Source organism: Falco biarmicus, chromosome 1, assembly GCF_023638135.1.
Source record: "Falco biarmicus isolate bFalBia1 chromosome 1, bFalBia1.pri, whole genome shotgun sequence".
In the NCBI taxonomy this organism is placed as follows: domain Eukaryota; kingdom Metazoa; phylum Chordata; class Aves; order Falconiformes; family Falconidae; genus Falco; species Falco biarmicus.
The window spans coordinates 75,807,245-75,830,912 of NC_079288.1; the positions used below are offsets into that span (position 1 = coordinate 75,807,245).

Below are 23,668 nucleotides of genomic sequence, written 5' to 3' on the forward strand. Positions count from 1 at the left end.
AAGAGAATGCACCTGCTGCAGCAGCAAAGGGTATTTCAGGCAAACAAACAAGCTGTAAGGGAGCTGGACTTTCCAAGTCTGAATAATACTGGAAGAGACTGGGAGAAGCAGACTGCTGCAACACACCCATCTATCACCTGCACATTACAGAAGCCAAGCTCTGATACTACACGCTAGGCAAAATATTCCCATGAATGCCAAAAAGAGGGAAGGCTCCTACCTCCTCAGGCCTGCTCAGGGCATGTCCCTCAGGTCCGGTGATTCCCATCTCCAGGATACGCTTTTGTTCCTGCAAAGTAAGGATAAATGCTGAACGCCGCTGCAGGATTAAACCCTTGCACCAGGCATCCTCTGGCGGATTAACACCCATACCGCTGGACTGCCCCTTTTTTGTCTGTGTAAATGCAGCTGTGTAAGCCTGCTGATGGGGGAGGAGGACTGAAAACACTGGCTCTAAACTGGTCCCACGCCACCCCAGTGTCTGCTCCACGCAGAGGATTTGCCTCTGCAATGCAACCGAGCGTTTGTGCCTCAAGCCGTTGGGCTGCACAGCTGGAAATCTCCTCTGCCCTCCAGAAAGTCTTATGTGACATCAAGACACCAATCCAGGGAACAGGCTTCAACCAATACACTAAATAGTAATTATGGCTATTTCCAGCCTATGATTCTTCCCTTACTTGCACAAGATCCTACCTGGTTGCAATCCATGAAGCACTCACTATCACCTTCCTCAAACTTTTAGCATTGCTGACACTTCAACAGATAAAGTCTTGCCTTTGGCATCCGGTTTTTCTGTAACACTTTTTTCCTGCAGATTGAATCACTAAAATTATGTTTTCATGAAAGCAGAACAGTGCTCTCTAGTTGTGAGGGCGCTGTATCCACACCAAAAAGCCCATCTTAGGACCAATGGAGGACTGTCAGAAAACATCTGTGCCTTCCAGCTTCACAGCAGTGACATAATTTAAAAAAAATAGTAGACAAAGAAGTGTCATCTAGCTTTTAATTTAAGGTCAAGCAGTGGTATTGGAATAAACTTTTCTTATTGTAGAAAATAGTGGTCAACCACTTCTGGTGGACAATCCTCCACAGGAGCTTGGTCCACATCTGCCAGCAGAGCATGAGTGGGACCGGAACTGTTGATGCTCCTCCAACCCTGGCCTGCTCTGCCCACTAATGGGCCAAGTTGAAGAAATGTAATGATTCTTTGAAACAGACAAATGTCCTCTGGAGACCAGGATGAAGTTACCAAACGTACTGTGTTGCGTCATCTAATAAATTTTTGATCCCAGGTCCCCAAGGGCAAAAAGCTCACACATTACCAACACACTCCTGCAAAACCTGAGCAAGTTAATATTCATATATACTTTTGCCTTCGTTGCAACCAATCAAGGCTGAAGAGGCATTAATAGGAATGTACTAATCTGACTGTGTAATTAAGAATATTTTGGTTAGAAAACCATAATCTTTCATATGTATTCTTAAAAACAGCTGCTCTAAATCATTAATGCAACAGCTCTGAACAGTGGCAGTTGAAGACTTCAGATAATTGAAACACAACAAAAAATAAAGTTACAACCATATAAAAAAACCCCAGCAAAATGGCAAAGAATGGCTACACAAAGTAGAATAAGTTTGCGTCTTGAAGCAAGTCACAGATCACGCAATAAAATCAGATTACACGATAAAATTACCCCCTGTAAGAGGATCTGAAAGTGCTAATAAGCTAGAATATTTTTTAGATAAAATCAAATTAGTATTTGCACAGGGGGTAGTCCTGAAAAACCTCCCTGCAGGCAGCTTTCTTTTCACTATCCAAATAATCCTTCTAAATAAAAGCATAAGGGAAGTCTGATTTTACGAGACAAGGCAACGGTGAAGAAATACATTGATGTATAACATAACACACATTTCTTTACTGTTTCCTCTTTTCCTCGTAATTTTTCTGTCCTGTATGTTCATACTCCATAGCTGTATATTAAAACTGATCAAAGAAAAATGTAACTGAAACAGACTTATTTCAGAATGCAATTCCACGACTGCACCTTGATTTTAATGAGGATTGTACTAAAACATCATGGGTGCCGTTTGATTTGATTCATTTTGCCATTTGCACAGTAATATTGACTTATTATGTTTCTTATTATTCATTTTCATTCTACTGGATATTTTATGTCACATTAAAACTACAAATTACATATTTTGGTAGTTTTAAATCATGCTAAACTCCATGGGAAATCAGCCTTTTTTTCCCCCCTCTTGAATCCAGATGAGGGTTTTCATCTGGTTTCAGTGGGGGAAAGCCACAACTGCACTGTACGTGCCTGTTGACCCCTCACCATTAACTTCTGAGCCCAGTGGTTATTTCATCCAGACTTGAAGGGAAAAGGGAAAGAAGGCTTTCAAAGGGGGTAAATGCTTACCAGACAGATAAAGGACAAAATACCACAGAGGGAAAAACAACAAAATAAAGCCATGTGGGCAAGAGCCCTTACGCACTGCCCAACCACTCCATGTTGACTTGAGGTTCTCCCTTAACCACCAGACAAGGCATCTTCCCTAGTCCAGATCTCGGAGACGACTTGTTCTTGGCTGTCGTAATTTCCCTGTCAGCTCTGCAGCCTAGTCCTTAGTGGATAAGCCAGCAGATAAAGAGCTCAGCAGAAAAATCAGTCGGCTCACTTGGAGCCCCAGAGACCTCAGAGGAGGTCTATGCACGTACGAGGGATCAGAGGAGAGAGACATCTCTGCAACAGCCTAAAAGACTCATCTGACACATGTGTAGTCATAACACCACCCACCCAAACTCACCCCTTCTCTTTTATAGGGGAATCCTGGCCTCTGAAAGACCAGTGGAAGGTTTACCATCATCTGCTGCCCTTGGGATACCTCTTCCCAGGTGCTGTGGCACAGATCAGAGCTACGGCACACTCCAGCGTGAGGACAGTACCCACACAGGGGACTCGACCTGCAAAGACTGCACTGGGGAGCAGGGACACTGTAATGGAACATACTGAACTGGAGCCCAGTTTCCTGGTTCTAAGAGGCATCTTCCAGGAGCAGGACTTGCACTTTAATGCCCATTTTTGAAATGTTTAGAAGATCACAGTGGTTTCTTATTCTCACACTTCAGAGATTTGTAAGAATATTCTCAAAAATAAATAGGTCTGAGTGCTTTACCCCCAGCTCCAAACTCACTATGCTGCTTAGGCTGATAGCTGCAGCAAGAAATATTAGCATAAAGCTTCCCAGCTCCGCTTTTTGTCCCCAGAATCTCTGAGCAAGGCTTCACATTGTTATGTTTCACTTGTTTCTGCCAGATTCAGAAAAGGTCTTTTAGCTTCCTTCTGCCCCCCTCATCCAGTCCTCAGCTGGTGCCAAGGCAAGGAGCTGTCGGGATCCCTGCTCTGCCTCATCAATGCTCTACCAAAGCAGGCAAAAGGGCCTCCATCCCCTCATCCCAGGCTTTACACCAGCGGTGTGTAGTGAGTGCATCAGGCTCAGTTAAAGCACGTACCAGGTAGTTCCTTTCTTCCTACCCGTTTTCTGACTAGAGGGTTTTAGTTCTCCTCTCTTTTCTCTATCTTCTCACAAAGTGAAGCAAAAATGACAGTTCACTCACCTGAGCTATCAAGTCTCCATTTTCAGCATGGACCAGGATAACAGCCCCAAGACTTTTTAGAAAGGTAAAGGCTTCATAAAGCTGCAGGTAGTACAAAGAAGGAAATACTGCTGAATAAGGAAATCACATTACTTAACAGTCAGACCTCTCTGTTCACCTCAGTGTTGCACCTTCTATGCCGGTAATTATCCAGGTGAATAGCAAATTATCTCCCTTTTCCACTCTCCACTTTCTACAAAGAGCCTGAGCTTCACTGCTCGGTGTTGACTTATCCACCAGCCAGCCCCAGGATGAGCTTCTGTCCTTCTGCACCAAGACAGGGTCAAAAGTCCCGAGCAGGGTTGCATCCCGCTCAGGCATAGTGCTTCCCCCAGCCCCTGGTACTGCAGGGCTACCTCTGCAAGCCCTTCCACCCAGGACTAAGTTTCATGAGTGACTAGTCTCTTCTCCATAGTTTTAGCACATGTAAAATGGAATTATTCCCATGGACGACAGACAATTTTAGTACAGCTAGAACACGTCTTTTCTGAAGTGCAGGCATTTTGCACCATCTCCTTAGAGCAGATAGCGTCAAGCTTCCGCCGACATCTTTAATTCTGCAATTAAAAGTGGTAATATTTTCTCTAGAGCATCCTTTCTTTTATTGCTTTCTAAGATTCAAAACCCATCTGTACAGAAGGGAAAAAGTTGATCCAGTTTCTTTTACTGAGAATTTCTGAGCACAGATCTACTGAAATTCAGTTCCCTTTCCAAAAGGTATTCAGCTGATGTGTTCCCTGTTTAAACCAGACTTCAGTAGCACAGGAGCCCAGTTTTCAAACACAGATCAAATACTGAAGACGCGGTTTCTCCAGCACCCACTTTTGCACTGGGGCGCTTCAGCTAATATTGAATGGGCTGGAATACACAGTTTACAACATGTGCATTTAAACAAGGTAACAGGCATTAGTCTAGCCACACATTAAACATTTTGATGTATTTCTCTTGGCAACTGCAATGGGGAGTTGAATTTAACAGGCACTGCCTCTCAGAGAATATTTATATATTATTATGTCTAAAATTCCAATTAAAACCACATGTATTGGAGGTGTAACAGCAGTTACTTAAGAGACCAAGAGCTATAGCTCTGGGAATAAGAAAGAAACATTTTCTCAACTGAATAAGCAAATATTATTATTGCTAACAGATACCACTGTCCATTTACAATGACCTGATACTTATGAATGGGAAAGCCGAAGAGCCTGGAATCTGTAATGAGCCCAGGACAAACACGCTCATTGTTATCTCCAACCCTAATCAGAAAAGGCCACCTCCCCCAAACAACAACTCCATTTAGCTGTTTGCAGCAACCCAGACACCCTTGAAACCTCAAAACTGTCACTGCCTCAAGTGCTTCATCTTTTCTTGCCTCTCTTGACCTAGAGCTCTTGAAAGGTAACAGCAAAACCAAAAAGAGGGTGCAATCCTGAGCAGTGCTGAGCGGTAGCAACACTGTGACACAACAGAAAATTTGCAGAAAGTGAATGTTGTACAGGTGAAGGAACACATGCAGATATTCCACACTGCTTGGCACTAACACTCCAGAGAGAACCCCCTCACTGCACATGTCCCTCAGCGCCACTCAGGTCAGTGTGACATTTCTCTGGGATTCAACCTTAGCGACTCCACAAGGGTCGGGAGATCACAGAAGAGAGGACAGATGACAGCAATGAAAAGCATTCAGAGCAAATACCTGGCTGTCGGACATTTGGTAGAGATCTTTGTAGGCCATGTAGACTTGAAAAGAGTTCACACCTGTTCCAAGACAAAATTCAAAGGTGTTGCCATGTAAGTGGATTCTTACATTATATTCAAACAAAAGCTTTAGGAAAAATATGTCATAGAATATATCTGGACTAGGCTTTTCACCAGTGATTGCCAGAAATAAAGCATGGCTCTGCAGGTGCATTACGGCTGCTAGGACCAGAAGCCTGAATCCCCTCTTCTCTGGGGGAAGATGCTGGATTCTGTGGATTGCCTGTGTTCCCCCCTGGAGCAAGACAGCCACCACTGCAAATAAGGTTGCTGCAGCCAAATCACAGGCACATGGTGGTGGCTAAAGCAAGCGTGTAAAGTTTATGAACTTTAAAAAAACAGTTGTGTAAGGTTCTGTGAATCACTGATTTTCTTTTCAGCTTTCTTTAGTTAATCAGGAAAACATTTCAGCTTGACCTGAAGCTGTGCTTTTTAATAGGTAAACTCCTAGTTAAAGCTTCTTAGCACTTCGGGAAAACTTAAGGACTGTGTATCCGAATTTGCATACAGACTTGCTTTTTCTTGACCCTATTGCCCAAAGCACCCAGTTTAGCTGATGGCAGACACTGGGAAGGAGTGGAAGTAAAGCCTGAAACCAGTTTACAAGGGCAGCTCACCATACCTCTCCTTCCACCTTCCAAAGATGGACGGATATATGTTGGCAGTCATACAAAACCACGAAAGATGACACCTCCAAATTTTAGAAATCAGTAAGATATGCTAGTGTTGAGTGTCAGTTGTGAAGAACCAACCGTATTCAAACCCCTGCAAGTTTTGCTATTTATTTCAAAGATTTTATTATTTACACAGCTTTGTATTCTAACAGAATGGGAATTCCAAACATCTTCTGTTCACATTTTCTGTACGTATGAATTCATACGAGATAATAAATTTGTCTTACTCTTTAGTCTACTACTGACAACATCCCCTGTTTGCTACAGTGACTGATCTCAGGTTTCTAGCTTAAAAAAAAGTAAATTCTAAGCTAAGCCATGTATGATGCATTTCAAAATAGCTATCATGAAAACTGCTTCCTGGGGCAAAAGGAAAAAGAAAGAGATCTGTTCATGTTATTCATGTCGTCTACACAAAATGAATAAGGCTCTCTGATGAAGATACAGCTCCTTCATGACTCTAGAATGAGCAAATATATCCTCAGGCAAAGGATATGGTGGTTCACACACACACACACACACACACACAGAATTTGTTTATTCACAGTTACAAAACTAAAATACCCCAGGATACATGCAGGATAAAACCTTGAAATGATCCCTGGCATTATGTCTTCCTGCTAAGTCCGGGCAGCTCAGGGAGAAATACCAAGTGGGAGCTCGACCCTCCTTGCTGACTGCCATGCTGAGCAAATCCAGCCTGGACCGTGGAGCCTCACCAGCCTGTAAGCCCATCCTTTCTTCCTACTTTCCCCTTTTTCAAGTTCCCAGAACACACGCATGGCCTTCGCTAACTGCCATCTCCCAGTCTATTCCTCATTACTCAGTATGTCCCCATTTTAAAACCTTTAAGCTTGACTACGCCTTCCCTGGGGCTGATGCCTACAGCCTCATGCCTGTAGCCCTATCTCCCCTCTGAGTGATCCTGGCAGCATCTGCCCAACCTGCCTTGGAGGAAAGCTCTGGTTTCTCTTCACAAATCCACCCAGCGTCTCAGATGTCACCTGCACCTGGGAGCCACCTTTCTGCACGGGTGACCATGCACACACGAAGCAATGCGAGGTGTGCCAAGGCTGGTCCAAGCCATGATGCCAACCAGCCTCGGTGATGGTATGGGGCTGAATCCTCTCGTACACATTTCTCTGTAAGCAAAGAGCTGGATTATCTATTGCTTTACCTTATTCACTGGGATCTAACCAAAGGTAATTCATTTAACCACAGTCCTGCAGGAGATAAGGCAGCTTTCGCTGGGTACTGTGGTTGGAAGACATACGCTGACCCAAGCAATATATATTCTCTTCCCTTTGCTTTTCTTGCCTTTGTATCTTACTAGGCCCTTTTCTGATCTTGGTAAAATGACTTTTGAGTTTTGCTCCCATTCACGTTAATGTTCTCCCAAGCCAAGGAGAGCAGAAGGGATCGCAGCAGGGACCCTGCCGTGGAATCCTGAGCCAGCCCCTGAGTGACAGCTCCCACAGTGCAGCAGCAGAGATGCACACCCACACCCTCGGCTACCACGTCAGACACACGCAAAGTGGAAGGGCGTCTCACAGGCTGCATTTACAGCTACCAGGAGAGATGGTTTGAACCATCCTGCCTTGCAAACAGAGTACCTTTACAAGCTACTAAGACAAATAACACCATTTACATATACAGGTATCCAAGATTAGACTCTTTGCCTAATGCCTTGATCTGGTGTCTTGATCTACTCATTGGCAACACGTGGCTTTTCCAAAGCCCTGGCCCATGGCCTATTGACCTTAATGCTCAACATCTGTTACATACCACCTTCTTGCTAATGTCCTGCTTGCTCTCATACCAGACCTACTCAACAAGTTCCTCTCCAAATTTCAGACAGTTACAGTTTTTTTTGAACAGTGACAAAGTGCAGTAATTAAAGGAAAGAGTGAGGCCTCTGTCAACACGTTTCAGGCTCTTCCTTTGCATATACTGGAGAAGCCCAGTCCCAAATTAGCTGCCAAAATGCTACAAGCCTGAGTCTTTAAAATAATCATTTGGTTCTACAAAATCTCCAGTCCCTTCCAAAGCCTGTGTCTCCTTAAATTAACGTTGTATTGATTTAAAACTGATTAATTTTTCAGTTATACCTCATGACAAGGCACCTCAAAGGCAGCTCTGTGAACTCCTGTTATTCATGGTGAGATTGTACTAGGCACACACAGCACCGGAACGCGATTAGCTGAGCCCTGTTACTCGGCTAATGCATCCACCAGACAATCAGCCGAGAACAAATTCAATCCAGATTCCCAGTTGATGAAAACCAGTGTCACTCCATTGACATCAAGTCTATTTGCACCAGCTGGCTCAAATGTTTCCAATTATGAGCAAATATTATCCATTAATTTGAAAGCCCTTGCCATGCTGAAATATTTCCTATTGTGCTTGTGCTTTCATACTTGCCCTTACCTTTGGTCTCCTAACACAAGAGTCATTCACACTGACTGCCTCAGACACACTCAGCATCCATGAGAACAAAGGTGACCCCCTAATGCCATCGCCAAAGAGGCCACCCAGGGCCCCATCACACATCACAGTTCAGGAACCAATGAACACATTCCTGCTTCCCCGGAAGACTGAAAGGCATGTCAGATTTATATCGAAAATTCACATTTTAATAGTTGGAGAAAACTATTAACCTGACTGTCTGCACCAGGCTTTTAATGCAAGCCCTCCGGCAAATTTGGGAGTGCTGAGCCATCTGTGATCCAGGAGCTCTGGAAAACAGTATCTAACCTTTGAAACAAGGCACCGTATACTTGTCTGAGAGTACAGCCAGCTAATGCACAGCAGCATATCCATGTTAACACTGATAGCAGGGAAACAGCACAGATTTGGCACCATCGGTGTTGACAGATGTCATCACCTTGTAAAAGTCACCTATACTATACAGAAGCATGTACGACCAGCTGCAGTTTCTCTAAATTATGTGTAATCTTGCTGATTGAAGTGTTTTGTTGCCTAAAATCTGGTGATGCAGCACATGTACTGCTAGCATGCTGCGATACAGGATAAATTCCCCCAGGTGACTGCACCTCCATAGTATCTCAGCAAACAACTGCTCGCTCAAAAATAGGATTTTGCTTTGTTTTTCTACTTTGATAGTATATTTCTCTATAAAGAGAATCTTTCAAATCTATGTCATCACTAGTGCTACACCTTACAAAGGATGCTGCATACATATATTACCCAGACTTCCCAAGGATCACTCTGATTTACCTATGGTAACTTAACACCATTTCAGAAAATATTTCCTAATTAATATCCACAAATTTTCAAGTAAAATATCAAGTGAAAAATATTTGAAAAAGTATGTTTCTAGAAAGAAAATCTTTGCTGTTAGGCAGAATTTTAAGGAACTAGATCTAAACTAGGATTTTCCAAAGGCTAGATTCAATTGCCTCCACATCTGGTGCCACCAAGGTGCCCTCCATATATGAGACTGAGCTGTCATGTATGGAAAAGCATTTAAGACGGGTTTTGTGTGTGCTACTCTAGAGTGGCAGCTGAAGTCCAGGTAGCATCTCACATGATAGTAGACCTGTTAACTGAATTGAATCAAGCCCATAAGTACCTTAAATAGATTCCTAAATAAGTAACCTGTTTTTTCTAAGTCCAGAAACAGAGCACCTCCTAGTAACTGCAGGGAAAGCCACTGGAGACCAAGCACTTGAGAAAATCAGGACATTTTTTTCAGTATTAGGCACCTAACTTTAGCATCTCTTTTTTTCTAATAACCTGAACCTATTTTAAAAATACAGGTATGATTTATGAAAAAATCTAGTCTCAGCAAGTAAATTATCCTAGGCCATTGCTGAGAAATGAGACCTAGCCTGTGATGACAGTTTCTCAGACACATGCCCTTCATATTTGGGCTTAATTTGAGGCAGCTAAGTGGGCAAATTCCAGTATAGTTAAAATCTGAACTGCTACCTTTAAACGTCTCATTCTCTCCGTTCATGAAACAGAGTATCTAAGGTGACTGGGCTGATTCTCTAAACACTGATCTCGGAGTTCTACCTTAAAATTAAACCTGACTATGCAGTGTCTGAGCATATATCCACATGTACAAACAAGCATAAAGTGATACATTTGTACCTGACAACATACACATCTTAATTTTCTGTGCCTATATTGGGGTAGACCTATTCCCTCCACCATCCTTGCTGCTGACTAGCACTAATACACAAAGTTATAGGTCCATTTTACCAAGCTGCAAGTGAATACAAAAGTTCAATGTAGTGCAGAACCTTGGGCAGCATAACCAGTGCCTGTGCATTTCTGTTCTGGATGATGCACTCATTAACATACTTCAAAACCTCATCTCCACGTGATATTTCAGTAAAAACAAAACGTACTACTAATTTTCACCCACTAACCTTTGTCTTGCACCAGTATTTCCAGCTCTTCTCGAATCCCATCGTACCAGCTGGTGATGTCCACATGGAGAGAATAGTCACAACAGGATTTGGTGTCCGCTGCCTCATGCCACTTCTCGAAGGAGGTCAGTAAACTCGATCCAGGTTCTGGAAGCACGTGGTCAACTGAAAAAGAGATTCAGTGTCTGTTACCCAGAGAGCACGCATACTGTTCAGATTTCCTCAGTGCCTGTAAATAGCCTTCCAGCACCTTGGCCAAAACAGTAGCCTTGGAGGCAGCTTGTGTGCTGACTGTAACTTTGGGATGTTAGCCAGGTCCTGCTGTCTCAGGTACAGCAGACTTTGTGGACAGTCTACACTAAAACTGATTCTGGCAACCTGCTTGGTGCAGCATCAATAGACACACAGTGGGAGAGCCAAACATCCCACAGTTGAGGAAACATTTGTTTTTCCCTTTACTGTTTTGTAACAGACCACAAGTTCTGGACTTACCTGTATTTATTTGTCTGATGTGCCCATTTCTATGTATTTCACAGTAAGCATTACTATTATTAACCAGTGCCTTGTAATCGCTGAATTGGCTCACTCTGCCCTATCAATACATCGATGGAGATGCTGAATGTTTTCTCAGCAGCTAGAACTGGGAATACAGCCAAAGGTCTGAACAGAGATGATGTAGAGCGCACTCAGCCACACTATATGGCAGATCAAGTGCACTGCAACTATGCATCTTCACTGTCTCAAGGCTTTCTGCATCTGATGATCATAGAATCAGGATTGTGTAGGTTGGAGAAGACCTTTAAGATCAAGTCCAACTACTGCAGGAGATCGCACCCATCCATCTCCACAGCCACCTCCATAAGCACACTCACACTGTCATCGATGCCACAATGTTTACCGACATAAAATAAAGACATGACTACTTACATATCTTTGCAGGGTTATGTCAAAATAAGTACGGAAACAAAGCAAGACGGGCTTACCAGTGGCATTTGTAAACCTAATGCTGCACAGGAAGCCTCAACTGAAGAACGGACACTGAAAAAATTATTAACAAAGTAACGAACAGCAGTGCATTTTGTGCTTACTGCCAGAGACCCTTTCAGCTAACACTTGCAGCTGAACATAGGTAATAGGTAACACCACCTAGCAAAAAAAGCCACATCCCAGTTCAGTGGAAGTAAAACCCTTCTGGGAAGCTCCTCTGCACAAGGAAGCCAAAGCAATTTATGTCACCTGAACAACTGCCTCACAAAGTCTAACCAAGGACCCAGTCACTGCCAGTAGGAAAGATATAAATCTTGTCCTGCCAATCTAGTAGACAGAAGAAGTGTCTTTAACAACCAGAAAGACTTCTCCCTTCCACCAAGATGTTCCTCCAGGACATCTCTGGTAAGGACTTCCTCAATTCCTGGTGCCAAATCCAAGTTCACAAACAAGCATTTCTTATTTCCAAGGCCCCTGAAACACTGCTAAGTAGGAACAGTGTTTCTTTGTCAGATTTCATGTGCCATATACTTACAGCACTAATTACACTGTTTCTCAAAAATCCCAAGAGTAGATATATTATCTCCCAGTGCTTTTTCTGTATTTCAAAGGAAAATGCAAGAGACAATTCCCCACACCACCGTTTCTTTCTGATGGTAGGTTCATTCTTAGGCCAGCTCTGGGTGACAATGATGAATTGGTCTCCGACACAGTGCCCAGAAATGTGAAGATTCATTGCAGGAGATCTCAGAAAATCAGTGCGGAGCCTCCTGTAGCTATCCCCACACATGCTACAACAAGCTTCAGCCCAGAGTGGGAAGAGTTAGTATTGCTAGTACTCACTGATCATGGTGGTGCCCCCTGCTAGCGCTGCTTTTGTGCCTTGATAGAAGTCATCAACAGCAGTCATTCCTTGGTAGGGCTTTTGTAGGTAAGTGTTGACGTCTATTCCCCCAGGAATAACCATGCGCCCGTTAGCCTCTATGGTCTTGACTCCTCCAGGAACAATCAGATTCTCTCCTATTTGCCTAGGCAGCAAGAAAAGCCAGTATTACTTTACTTAAACAAAGTACGGGGGACAGAAGCTATCTGAGGCATGTATGGGAGAGGAACCTAGGGGCCATACAGAAAGAACTGGGACCCCAAAGGAAAGGTGAAGCTCAAACACCCGCTCTGGTCGCTCTGCCCGGCACTGCCAGCACAAAGCCTCCGCCGCCTGCCTAGCTGGGCCATGTGCTTGGCTTGCTCGGTGTTGCTTTAGTGGCCAATAAAGAAGCCATAATACACCAGCATCAAAACCTGATTATTTCTATATATGATTCCTATCTCTAAAAAATCACAACTATGTACAGCTAACGTTCTCTTGTGGTGTGTGTGTCCAGTTTTGTATATTAGGTTCTTACATGAGAACAGAAAAACATAGATCGAATATGACAAGGTGGAATTGTAAATACGTGGCAGAACCACAAGGCACATCAGAAAGCAGTTACAACTACTTTGTAACCAAGCAATCCAAATTTATCCTTAAAAAGAAATCTAAATATCCTAAGATACAGAAATACATATTTAAGAGACCTTTAATCTACCATGTCACCTATTCTTCATCCTCCTCTTAAAACTAAAAACTTAGTGAAACATTTTGCACAACTATGTACAAAAATGTTAATTAACAGTTGCTTTTTCCATTTAGTACCTCAAAACAGGGTAGGGTTTTTTTCACTATTAAAAATATTAACCTGTCCCCCATGCTGATATCAAGCAAACTCCAGATACTTACAATCAAAATACTTCTAGTGATCATGGACACGACTACGAGTAAATTAACCTTTAACTTTGAAAGCCACATAACATTTTTATTGTCTACTTCACGTGGTGCCAAACAGAAAAAGGTATGAGTCTGTGTGGAAGCCATGTCACTGCACTGTTACACCGTAATATATTTGGGCTCAGAGATAACTACAAGGTAGTCTGAAGTTTACTTAGTTTATCTCGTATTACAGACACACAGTCCTTGTCTTTAATTTCCTTTTGTCTGGGATAAAATAACATTTACCCACAGCTAAAAAAATACCCCACATTTCTGAGCTGCTGAATCTGTTTCTCCGATATTAAAATGTAACTCCCACCTACGGAGCAAAACACAGCAACTGATTAACAGCCAATTGCAATAAGCTAGAACCAAAAATGAATTTAACTGTTAATTAAAACAGGGAAAAAAACAGGGATAATTATTCACATTGGAATTTGGCCAAACCGCCAGAGTTAATAAATAGCCCCAAGAGGTCAAGAATTTGTTTCATATGCTATGCAAAAATGTCACCTCCAGCAGCTTGGCTCCCCGGGTGCTCTGGGTTTTGGCTGGAGGGAAGCACAGCCATCAGGTTAGCAAACGCCCCGCCAGCATCCCAAGCTGGGGTTTCAGCCGCTCAGCTGAACAAATCCAAAAGGGCTTACTCATGAGAGCTGACAATATCACGCCTTGAAGCCGTACAACTCCATGTCTGGCGTCTAACAGTCATCAACACATATAGCACTGGGAGCATGTCATAGCCTGTTCACAGCTGTGCGGAGCGCTAACGATGCCATGACAAACGGAACTGGTAAGTATGCAAAAGCCAGCAGCAGCCCAGCACATCCAATTGTGCAAACAAGTTGCAAGAAGCTTCTCTGCTGTTAAAATCTCACAAATGCATACCATAAGGCAATCCAACCCATGAGCAGATTAAGCACTTGTATAGTTAGGTAGTCCCACATACAGCAATTTTCGTTAGTTGAATCCACTCCCAAGATTCTAATCAGAACAATCCTCAACCGTGGTACAGCATTTGTGTGGCTAAAAAACTGAACTGGGAAAAAAAATATTGCTGTGACCAAACCTCCTTTAAATACGTCTAAGGTGGAAGTGCACTCCAAGGACTACCACACCTTCTGAAAATAACATTAAAGAAAACCTACAAAAAATATAAAAGCAATTCATTTTTATTTTCTTCCACAATCAGTATCCACCAGTTCCCTATTCAAGAAGACACACAACCTAACGAAGTGAAAGTGCTAAGTATGTGCTCTAGTTTTTTGATGACTCACTGCTCGTTATTTTCAGCGTACGGCTGAGTAACAGCTTATTTGGCACCAGTCGAAGTCATTCGTGCTGAAGTGACATCAGGCCAAATGGCCTTTGTGGATGATGCTGCGCTATTACCTGTCAGGAGCCTGTCTCATCTCTTGCCGTGGCACCAGGATTAAGGCTAGGAGAAGGCTGATTTTCACTGGCATTCAACGTTATTTTTATTCTGACTGACTAGAACACAGAGTAAAAGATAATGTGACAGGATTCCTGAATTACTGACTCGTAATGTGAAGCATATGTTAATAAGAATGGGGCTCTGTTACTTGTGGGTGAAAAAAATACAATAGTGCAGTTAGCTGTCTGAATGATTGAGCTGGTTTTCTGATGCATCAGCAACTAGAAAGCTCAGGCTCACAGAAAGGTGATGCTGTCTACCACCTTTCAGTTGAACAAGCTTGTCAGTTCTGTCGTACGCGAGCAGACTAAAGCACAATGGAAAGAGCAGGCTCCAGCTCTTCGTAAGCTTAACCTGAGAAAGCTGAAGACCTCCCCCAGAATTCTGTGGAGTTCTTTCCATTGTCATTAAGCCCAGATCTCTTTTAGGCATCTGAAGCTCCCTCTAACTTGGCTCGTTGCCTGCCCAGCGCTGGAGACCCTGTCCCCAGTCACCCGTCCTGCACCTGTCCTGCTAGTCCCCTCCAGCCCAGAGGGACCCAACCCTTCCCCTTGGCCGTGACGGAGCAGAAGACAGCAAGCACCAGACCATGACCTGCCACTTGGCACAGAGACCAGGGCTCACTCCCTCATACGAGTAACAGAGACAGGATAGATGTAGGCAAAATACAGTATTTACATGCCATGGGAAATTTAAATTACTAAATGTCTAAATTACTATTTAGATACTGGAGAACTGCCTCTCAGCTGTCACCTGAGTGTGCAGGGCTTAAGTTTCAGCTAGGAAAAATCCACATGCGCCACTGCTCCCTTGGTACCCAGGGAGCCAGTTTGAGCATTGATAGGTAGGAAAATGCATCTACCATCCTCCAAACTATAGCTAACCTTCAAACACATTCAAGGTTATATCTACATTCCTCTCTGCAGGACACTCTGCAGGGATATAACATTAAAAGACCCTATTCATCTCATTAGTCTGCAAGAGAAACCCAACCCTCTATTTTCCAATCAGTTTTCACTGCAGAATAAGAAAATTAACCCAGATCTTCTATGTCCTAGCAAAACCAGGACACTATTACCTATTCTGGGCTGAATTGTTTTGTGTCTGCTCCATTCTGTGGAAAGAATTCTATATTATCAGCAGGATCTGCAGCTGGAGAGTTAGGGTATCAACTGAAACATGGATGAGGTTTAAGGTCCTGTTCCAAAGGACCTTGAGCAACATTTAACAATGATGTTAAATATTCAAATAAAATGGGCAGTTCCAGCTGGAGAAACTACAAGAGACCAATCCCTGAAAACAACAGCACTTCCCTACACTGCGGAATTTATCATCCAAACACAGTTAGAACCCAAGCCCATCTGACATCAGGCTGCTCTCACAAATTAGCTGCTTTTTCAGAGCAGGACTTCTTGCACATTTTAAAGGGAAAAATCCCAGGTCATCTAAATCCAGGAAATCAGGTATGACTTGGGATGTTGAAGAGTAAACTTGCCTCCTTGGGCAAAGATAAAGACATTTTAAAAATTAAGATCTTGCCTGTGTATTCATTACTAATCCTAGCTATCTTCAGCTGAGATACCTTCTGGAGGAATGGATCCACACAGGCATTTCAGAGAGGGTCTATGCACTTAACAAGGGCAGCTGAAAGCTTGGCATTACTAACCTGCCTACCAAGTGTCATTATATTTCTGGAATCAAAGCCAAGAATTCACAGCAGTTTCAGACTCTCAGCATCCAATGCACTTATTTGTTATATCAGTTCTGAAGCTTATAAGTGTTACTAGGAAATACACACCTGAACAAACAGGAAAAACTCAACTAAAATACCTATCAAAGAGAGCACAACTTGGTTGACTGTTGCTATTAAAAAGAAAGATCACGTTGAAAATTTTGTGCCTTCTCCACTTAGGACAACACACTCCTTTTGCCACTTCTGCAAATGCAAATAACACTACAACTGGACAGGCAGAGCAAAGCATAAAAAAGAAAACTGCACAGTCCATGGGTAAAAGTGTTCAGTTTTGGTTTTTTTTATAATAACCTGAATAATCAGTAATATAAGTAGCCACAGATATATAAAGAATTGGACTTTTAATCTGATGATATATTCTTAAGAAAAGGAGCTCCGAATGGTAGCACATTCTAAGTAATTAATTATTTACCAGATAACCATAATGAACTTTCTGTGCATTAAATTGTAGCCTCTGGAGACCAAACTTGTTAGGTCACTAGTGAAAAGGTTCAGCCATCAAGAAAAGGCTTTGATCCTTGTGTACATCGGAGTGCTTGTACACAGTACATAACTTTGCAGAACTAGAGATTAGACTACACAGACATCTCTGCTACTGTTTCCCAGGCTATCAGTAACACATATTTCATGCTTTTCACATAAGGAATACCAGTTCCTGTATTTTATAAGCTGATAAATCAGTAGGATTTCCTTCCCAATTGTGTGAAGATTTAAGATCATGTACTTTTTCTAGGCAAGAAAAGGGACATACGAGCAAGGCATTAACCGTGCTGTAGGAACACAATGTGCTAGTTTCAGCATTAACCAACAGGGCAACTGAGGAGTAGGTCCCCGTTTGCACTGTGTAACACAGGGTAAATTTCTGTGCCATACAACCCTTCAGGCATGGCTGTATTTGCCCTGATTAGGTGTGGGGAAAAAAGCTGAAATGAGCCTTCTGTCATACATGGACTCAAAAAATATCCATTGTCCCTCCGATTACTTCTCATGTTGAGAGAGCCTGCTTGCCTTGACTATCTTGGAAGAAACCAGGATTGAACTGTTTGAAAAGCAAATACCTTGAACTTACAGTAAAGAAATTTTCTACTTATCTAATCTTAGCAAAGCTAAAATGGCAGAATTTTATAATTAAACACTCCTCTACTACAGCCCCCCATCTAGAGGTAACTGAGATGCTGGCTGCAAGATTTCAGGTCAGCACCATCAAGAAATCACAGTAGTCTCTACTAACACGCATGCAAAAAAAGTTCAATATTTCAAAAAACCAACTTTATAAGTCCATCTTCAAGGTATATGTCTGCATAGAAGGAGTGGTCATCATTGATAATTCTTCCACCTTTAATGAGTAGTCGGTCACTCTGGGGGGAAAAAAAGGAAGAAATGTGGGTTTGTTGAAATAAACAAACATAGTAATGTATTGATGATACCAAACAGGCTTATATTATATAGAAAGCCATTAATATCACAGCACTTACCCTATATATAAAGGTTTATGCCATAGATTCAGGAGGGTACACAGAGAGTGGAGAGGAAAACCACAGTTCCACTGAGCATTTACTTCTGACTTTTGAACATGAGGCCTCATGGTCATCACAGTCCTTTTTCCTCAAAGCAGAACTTGCTGCATGTGACAACACTTGAAATCCCGCTACATCCCCTTTTTACCACCACCCTACTGAACAAAGGCCAACAGGGGAAGAGAAGCACCCAGAATAAACTGCCCAAGATTGCAATGGCCAAGCTGAGCTCCCCTGCGACTCTCAGCACCCCTGGAAGAGTAACAGAGCTGGAAATCTGAAGGGACAAGGTCAGGAGAAGCTGCTCAGCCCTGAGGAAATTCCTGCCCAGGGAACCTCCTTCAAGCAATGTCAGTTCAGCTGGGTCAACCTGCCCACTCTACCAAGGTGGCCATGGGACATGGTCCACAGCTTGCACCTCCTGTACTGTGTTACAGACCAACAGCAGAAAATCTAGTTTCTAGGGGGCATGAAGAAGGAATTCTCTAATTTGTGATTCCCCCAGGCCAAAGGCTGCTGATTAGCCGGAGCCACTCTATACTGAGAGTCTCCACGCCATACCTTACTCACTCCATGAACAAAGCAGGAGAGCAGCCTCCAAAGGTCAGTTTACCTGAAAAATCATACAGACAGCAGAGAAAGCTACTGCCTCCTGTTATTTTCTACAGTGCCAGAACGCAAACATCTTTTTTACTATGAAGAACTGTTCAAATATCAAGTCTGCAGGGCACCATTTACAACAATAATTTCATTTTTCTCTGTTCAAATGGTTATACTCTGTTTTCAAATGTTGCATTTCACAGAAAGCAAATTTTACCACTGCGTATTCCTGAGGACCACTACTTGAACCCTCTCATTGAAGAAGTCATACTGGAAACGTCAGCATCCTACCAGCTACCCCGAGACAGGGAAAGTCTGTACTGCAGTACTATGCTGCTTTGGCTGAGACAGAGTTAATTTTCTTCACAGTAGCTAGTATGGGGCTGGTTTGGATTTGTGCTGAAAAGAGCGTTGATAGAACAGAGGTGTTTCAGTTACTGCTGAGCAGTGCTGACACAGAGTCAGGGCCATTTCTGCTCCTCACGCCACCCCACCAGCGAGTGGGCTGGGGGGCACAGAGAGTTGGGGGACACACAGGGGACAGCTGGTCCCACCTGACCCAAGGGATATCCCATACCGTCGGATGCCATGCTCAGCAGTAAAACAGGGGGAGGTGGGGCAGGGGGGGCTGCTGCTGGGGGACTGGCTGGGCATCGGTTGGTTGGTGGTGAGCAGTTGTTTTAATGTGCATCACTTGTCTTTCTTGGGGTTTATGTCTCTGTGTTCTTTTCCTTTTCATTACTACTATGGTTATTATTATATTTTATTTCAATTATTAAACTGTCATAAAACCCACAAGCTTTTTCCTACTCTTCCAATTCTCTCCCTCCATCCCACTGAGAGGGAGGGAGCAGCGGCTGCATGAGGCTTAGTTGCTGTCTGGGGTTAAACCACGACAAGCACGTATCGCTTTTGGAAAGACTTTTGCCAAGTGCCTGTGAATGCTGGAAAGCTCTAAAGCAGTCAGAGCCTTTGTTTCCCATTCATATATATAAAAAAGCCATTTATTGTAAATTATTTCCTTGGCTCACCACACAATAACTCAGAATCTCCATTTTGTCCTTGTTGTACACTCCTCACTCCAGACTCGACTCCTGCTTTAATTACGGGATGACTCGTGTATAAACCATGCATGTCCCAAGTTCCCAGTTTAGAAAACAATTAAACAAGTTGATACGTTACTTCATCTATAAAACCAGGACAACAATACAGGCCTTCTAAAAAAGTATTGGTTAAAAAGTGCTAAGGCAGAGCTAAGGGTGTTAAAACAACCTTTCCTCAATGTAACCTCTCAGTTACATGTTGCATATTTACTTTTAGCTTGTACTTGAACAATTTTGCAGGTTCAAAGCCTCTATAGCAGTCTATATCATTCTAGAAAAGCAAAAAGGGACAGACATTTTAAGTGGAGAAAGAAGGGGGGGGGGGAAAGACATTTTAAACACAATGCATGACCAAAGAGTATGTATGCAGGAGGTCTACCACTTTTCTTCACATGCTGCAGCAGGGAGGTGACCTTGGCGGGGGGACCAAGGCACAGAACTACAACGAAATATGTCTCCAGGACCTGCCTCAGATGTTGGTACCCTCTCGTTAAAGGATGGAGATGAATGCAAGTCCTCACGTCCGGAATTTGCCAGAGCAGGCTCCCTGTTTCCTCCCAAGCCTCTCTACTGTCATTTGTAATCGCAGGACTTGTGAATCAGCAGCCTGAAGGGTAATAAGCTATTTTGCCATGTGCTGGCAGTTGCATCTCCTCACCATGATGCTTTACTACACTGCCTGCTGACCTGCAGAGACCACCATCTTGTGAGCTCTTTTTAAGCTCATTCAATTGCCTTCTTAAACACTCACACGGTCCAATTACAAGAGGCAAGAGCTTATTGATACAGGCAGGGAATGTTACCAGATCACTGCATCTGTCACTGCTAATGAGTCAAAAAAACCTGCATGCTCATCAAGATGTTCGACATTTTTTCTTTTAAAACAGAAGATGCATAATAAATAGAAACAAATGTAACAGGCCAGGAAAATACGACAGACTAAAATAAAGCAGTAGTACAACCCCAGAAAAATAACTGTAGATGTAAGGATTTTATATGTTTTTATATAGAAATATATATATAAAAGCAGCAAAACTATTAGAATAATCTGAAACTAAGAAGGATACAAATGCATTTTCAAGAAAGCACTCAATTAAGTGAGTCATCCACTAAATTAAGCCTCACAGTTTATAAAAGATTACTGCATGTTTAGTTACAAAGTCTCGCCTTCTTCAGAATTTTGCAGGGTCTAAGAAATTCTGGTGAAGAAACAAAACTGCACTTTATGGAGATTCTCATTCCTGACACCTTCTCGCTCAGAAAAGAATACAAATGCTTCAAAACTGTTGCAAAAAGCAGCAGGTCCCACAGCTGAGCTGGCCTGTGACTAAGGTTGTCCCCAGCCAGGAATGGGAAGCCAAGGGAGATGAGGCTGCCAAAACCCCACAAGTCTCGGTGCTCCCCAGGTAGCCTGTCAAACTACCGGGGAGGGTGCCGTGGAGCCTTGCCCAGCCTTCACCAGGACCTGATAGATGTGGGAACGTCTCTGACACATTCCAGCAAATCAGCAAATTCAGAAGAAAAAGGGGTTTGTTGGAACTTGTTCCACACAGCTCGAGCTGTCCGTGGGTCTGCAGGACACATTCAGATCACTGCAAGCCAGGAGCACAAGTGAAGCAGGGCACCCTTACACAGCTGGCACTGATGGGCAGAAGGAACCCAGGTGGGGTTTCAGCACCGTGTGGACACCCCAGCAGCACGCTGTGCCCAAGCAAACAGGCGCTACCTCATACACCCTGCTCTGGACCAGGGGTGGTGTGTCCTTAGCCAAAGCAGTGGTACCAAATGCCTGCATGCACCTAACCGCACTGATGCGTTTCCATGAATATGCTGGAAAAATTAACACAAACATAACTGACTAGAAGGGAGGTGTGGGTTAACATTAACAAGCGATTTGCTGTATTCTTCATGACATAAACTTCCATGCAAGCCCTTGCTCAGCATGAGTATTCACTCCCTGCCGTAGCTTCAGCGTGGGCTTTAGAGACAGGCACGGCCCTGGTCTGAAGGCAAAGGGACACGGCCATCCTGCACCGCTGCCATGGCCACTGATGTCTGGGGGCTCCTGCACTGCTTTGGGTCACTGGTACTTGCTGCAGTGACATCTTGGACAGAAATCTGGGCACATGCAGGGTCCATGAAGTAGGTTAGCCTCCTTGGGCACACAGCCTGGCTGTGCATGGTCAGGGGCCATTTATTATTTACCAGCCTGATGTCAGGCAGGCTGCTTGCAGTTTTCTTACCAAGTGCCAAACATCCAGAAAAAATAGGGAACAAAGTACCCTTCTACCTGGACAATGTTCCCGGTCAGAGGACAGGCATGCTCTGTGGCACCCTGGGGAAGGCAGGGCTGGGGGTGGGAGGAGTGACCTGAAGCTCATTAATTAATCACACAGCGCTGGCCCATATTTCCCCCTCGCAGCTGTAACACCCTCCAAGCGGGACACTTTCTTTGCCTAGCTCTCAGACGTACCTTCAGCCACCGGGGTGACCTTCGGGTGCTCTCACAGTGCAAAGAACAACGCGCTCATTACTCAGCTGAGGGGGTGACAACAGTGGAAGCCTTTATAGGGTGGCTGCCACCTTTCCATTCAGCTAACAGATGTGTCAGTCACTGGTGCCCTGCCTGCCGAGCTCTAAGGGCTCCATACCATGTTTTCAGCACATTGCCTGGCACAAGAAGCTGCCAGCCCAGCTCCTCCCGGTGCAAGCCAAGGGAAGCTGCTGGGACCCCTCCTCCCTCCAGCCTGCCAAGGACAGGCAGCGGGAACATGGCAAAACAGAGAGGGGATATTACATTGAACGTATGAACTGAACAATTAATTAGGTGCCAAGATTCAAAGGGAAAAAAAGCCCCAAAAAACCTGTTCTCATGGAGACAGGAGGTTCAGAAAGCACCACGGTAAACCCCTGTCCTTTCTCAGCTTTCACTGCAGGGTGTGGGAGCCAAGGTGTTTCTCCTCCACCCATCACTGCTGCAGTGATTCGACCACATCAATGCGTCGCTGTTTGTTTCCGGGTTTTGTGCCTGGCTATGACACAGCATCAGCACAGCACGATGCTTATCTGCTGTCTCCCTGCAGCTCCATTTTACAAGCACTCTAGCACCTCCCGGCTCAGCTCACTGCTGACTATGACACAGCCATTCCTATTACCCACAGCTCTTCACCTTCAAACCCTACATACTGCTTTCCTGGTGATTTTTTTGCTCATCACGATCTAGCTTCTCCTGCTTCAGCTGGCAGCAAAGCCACATAGCTTAATCTGTGACATGACAGCAATTTTCATGGCAGCAGAAGGAGATGCCACAAACTCAGCACGGTTTGCTGCAGGAGGAGGGGCTGGCTCCTCAGACACGAGGCGGTGGCTTTCACTCCCTCACAACTATTGTTTGCATTACAGTATGAGCAACATGAAACATCTGTAAGCTGGTGGCTGGCACAATTTGTACAAATTGTCTGTTTTGCTGTTTTTTTTAAATCAGCTTGGCTTAGGTTTTGTGAAGCATGTCCATATTTTCATACGCTCCCAGTGGTAAAAGGCCAGCAAACAGCATCTGCATCAACCTGCCGGACCACAAGCCTGAAGACCGCCACGGTCCCCAGCTCTGCAGTGGGCTCTGCACGACCACAAGTGAAGCCCAGTTCCCTTGGTCAGTAAATCACTCTGCTCCAGGTCATTTGAAAATATGATCCTTGTGTTAGATTCAAATGTTAGAGCAGGAACAGTTGCAAAGAAATTTAAAATTAGCCTTTTTTCATTCGCCTACTCCATTCAGAGCTCGAGGTATCTAAATATATTACACACCACAAAATTCAATACCTTTTTTACACGTGCAGCTCTCAACTTGCTTCTGGAATTACTAAAAACCATAGTAACAGAAGAAATAAAACTGCCACCTCCTGACATAAGATTTAATAAATATTATTTCAAATTGGTGCAACCTGTCAAAATATAATGCAGCACACATTATAGTAAA

General features: G+C 43.7%; 2 protein-coding genes across 8 annotated transcripts in view; one reads left to right on the plus strand and one right to left on the minus strand.

Annotated features, from left to right (window-relative positions):
- EVC (EvC ciliary complex subunit 1) overlaps positions 1 to 3,589 on the plus strand; it is an 80,903-nt gene extending 77,314 nt beyond the window's left edge. For 2 of the 6 annotated variants that reach the window (XM_056337797.1, XM_056337743.1), the window contains exon 21: positions 2,828 to 3,588. In XM_056337797.1, coding sequence (XP_056193772.1) covers positions 2,828 to 3,017 — 190 coding nt within the window. In that variant the 3' untranslated portion in view covers positions 3,018 to 3,588. Of the gene's footprint in view, positions 1 to 2,827 lie in introns of all 6 variants that reach the window. The other 4 variants (XM_056337818.1, XM_056337808.1, XM_056337751.1 and 1 more) reach the window with 3 other exon arrangements.
- Positions 1 to 23,668, minus strand: part of CRMP1 (collapsin response mediator protein 1) — a 51,566-nt gene that overhangs the window by 16,539 nt on the left and 11,359 nt on the right. For both annotated transcript variants that reach the window (XM_056337832.1, XM_056337840.1), the window contains exons 2-7: positions 17,739 to 17,827; positions 12,318 to 12,502; positions 10,488 to 10,652; positions 5,355 to 5,416; positions 3,623 to 3,703; positions 221 to 289 (exon numbers count right to left, since the gene is read on the minus strand). In XM_056337832.1, coding sequence (XP_056193807.1) covers positions 221 to 289; positions 3,623 to 3,703; positions 5,355 to 5,416; positions 10,488 to 10,652; positions 12,318 to 12,502; positions 17,739 to 17,827 — 651 coding nt within the window. The remainder of the gene's footprint in view (positions 1 to 220; positions 290 to 3,622; positions 3,704 to 5,354; positions 5,417 to 10,487; positions 10,653 to 12,317; positions 12,503 to 17,738; positions 17,828 to 23,668) is intronic.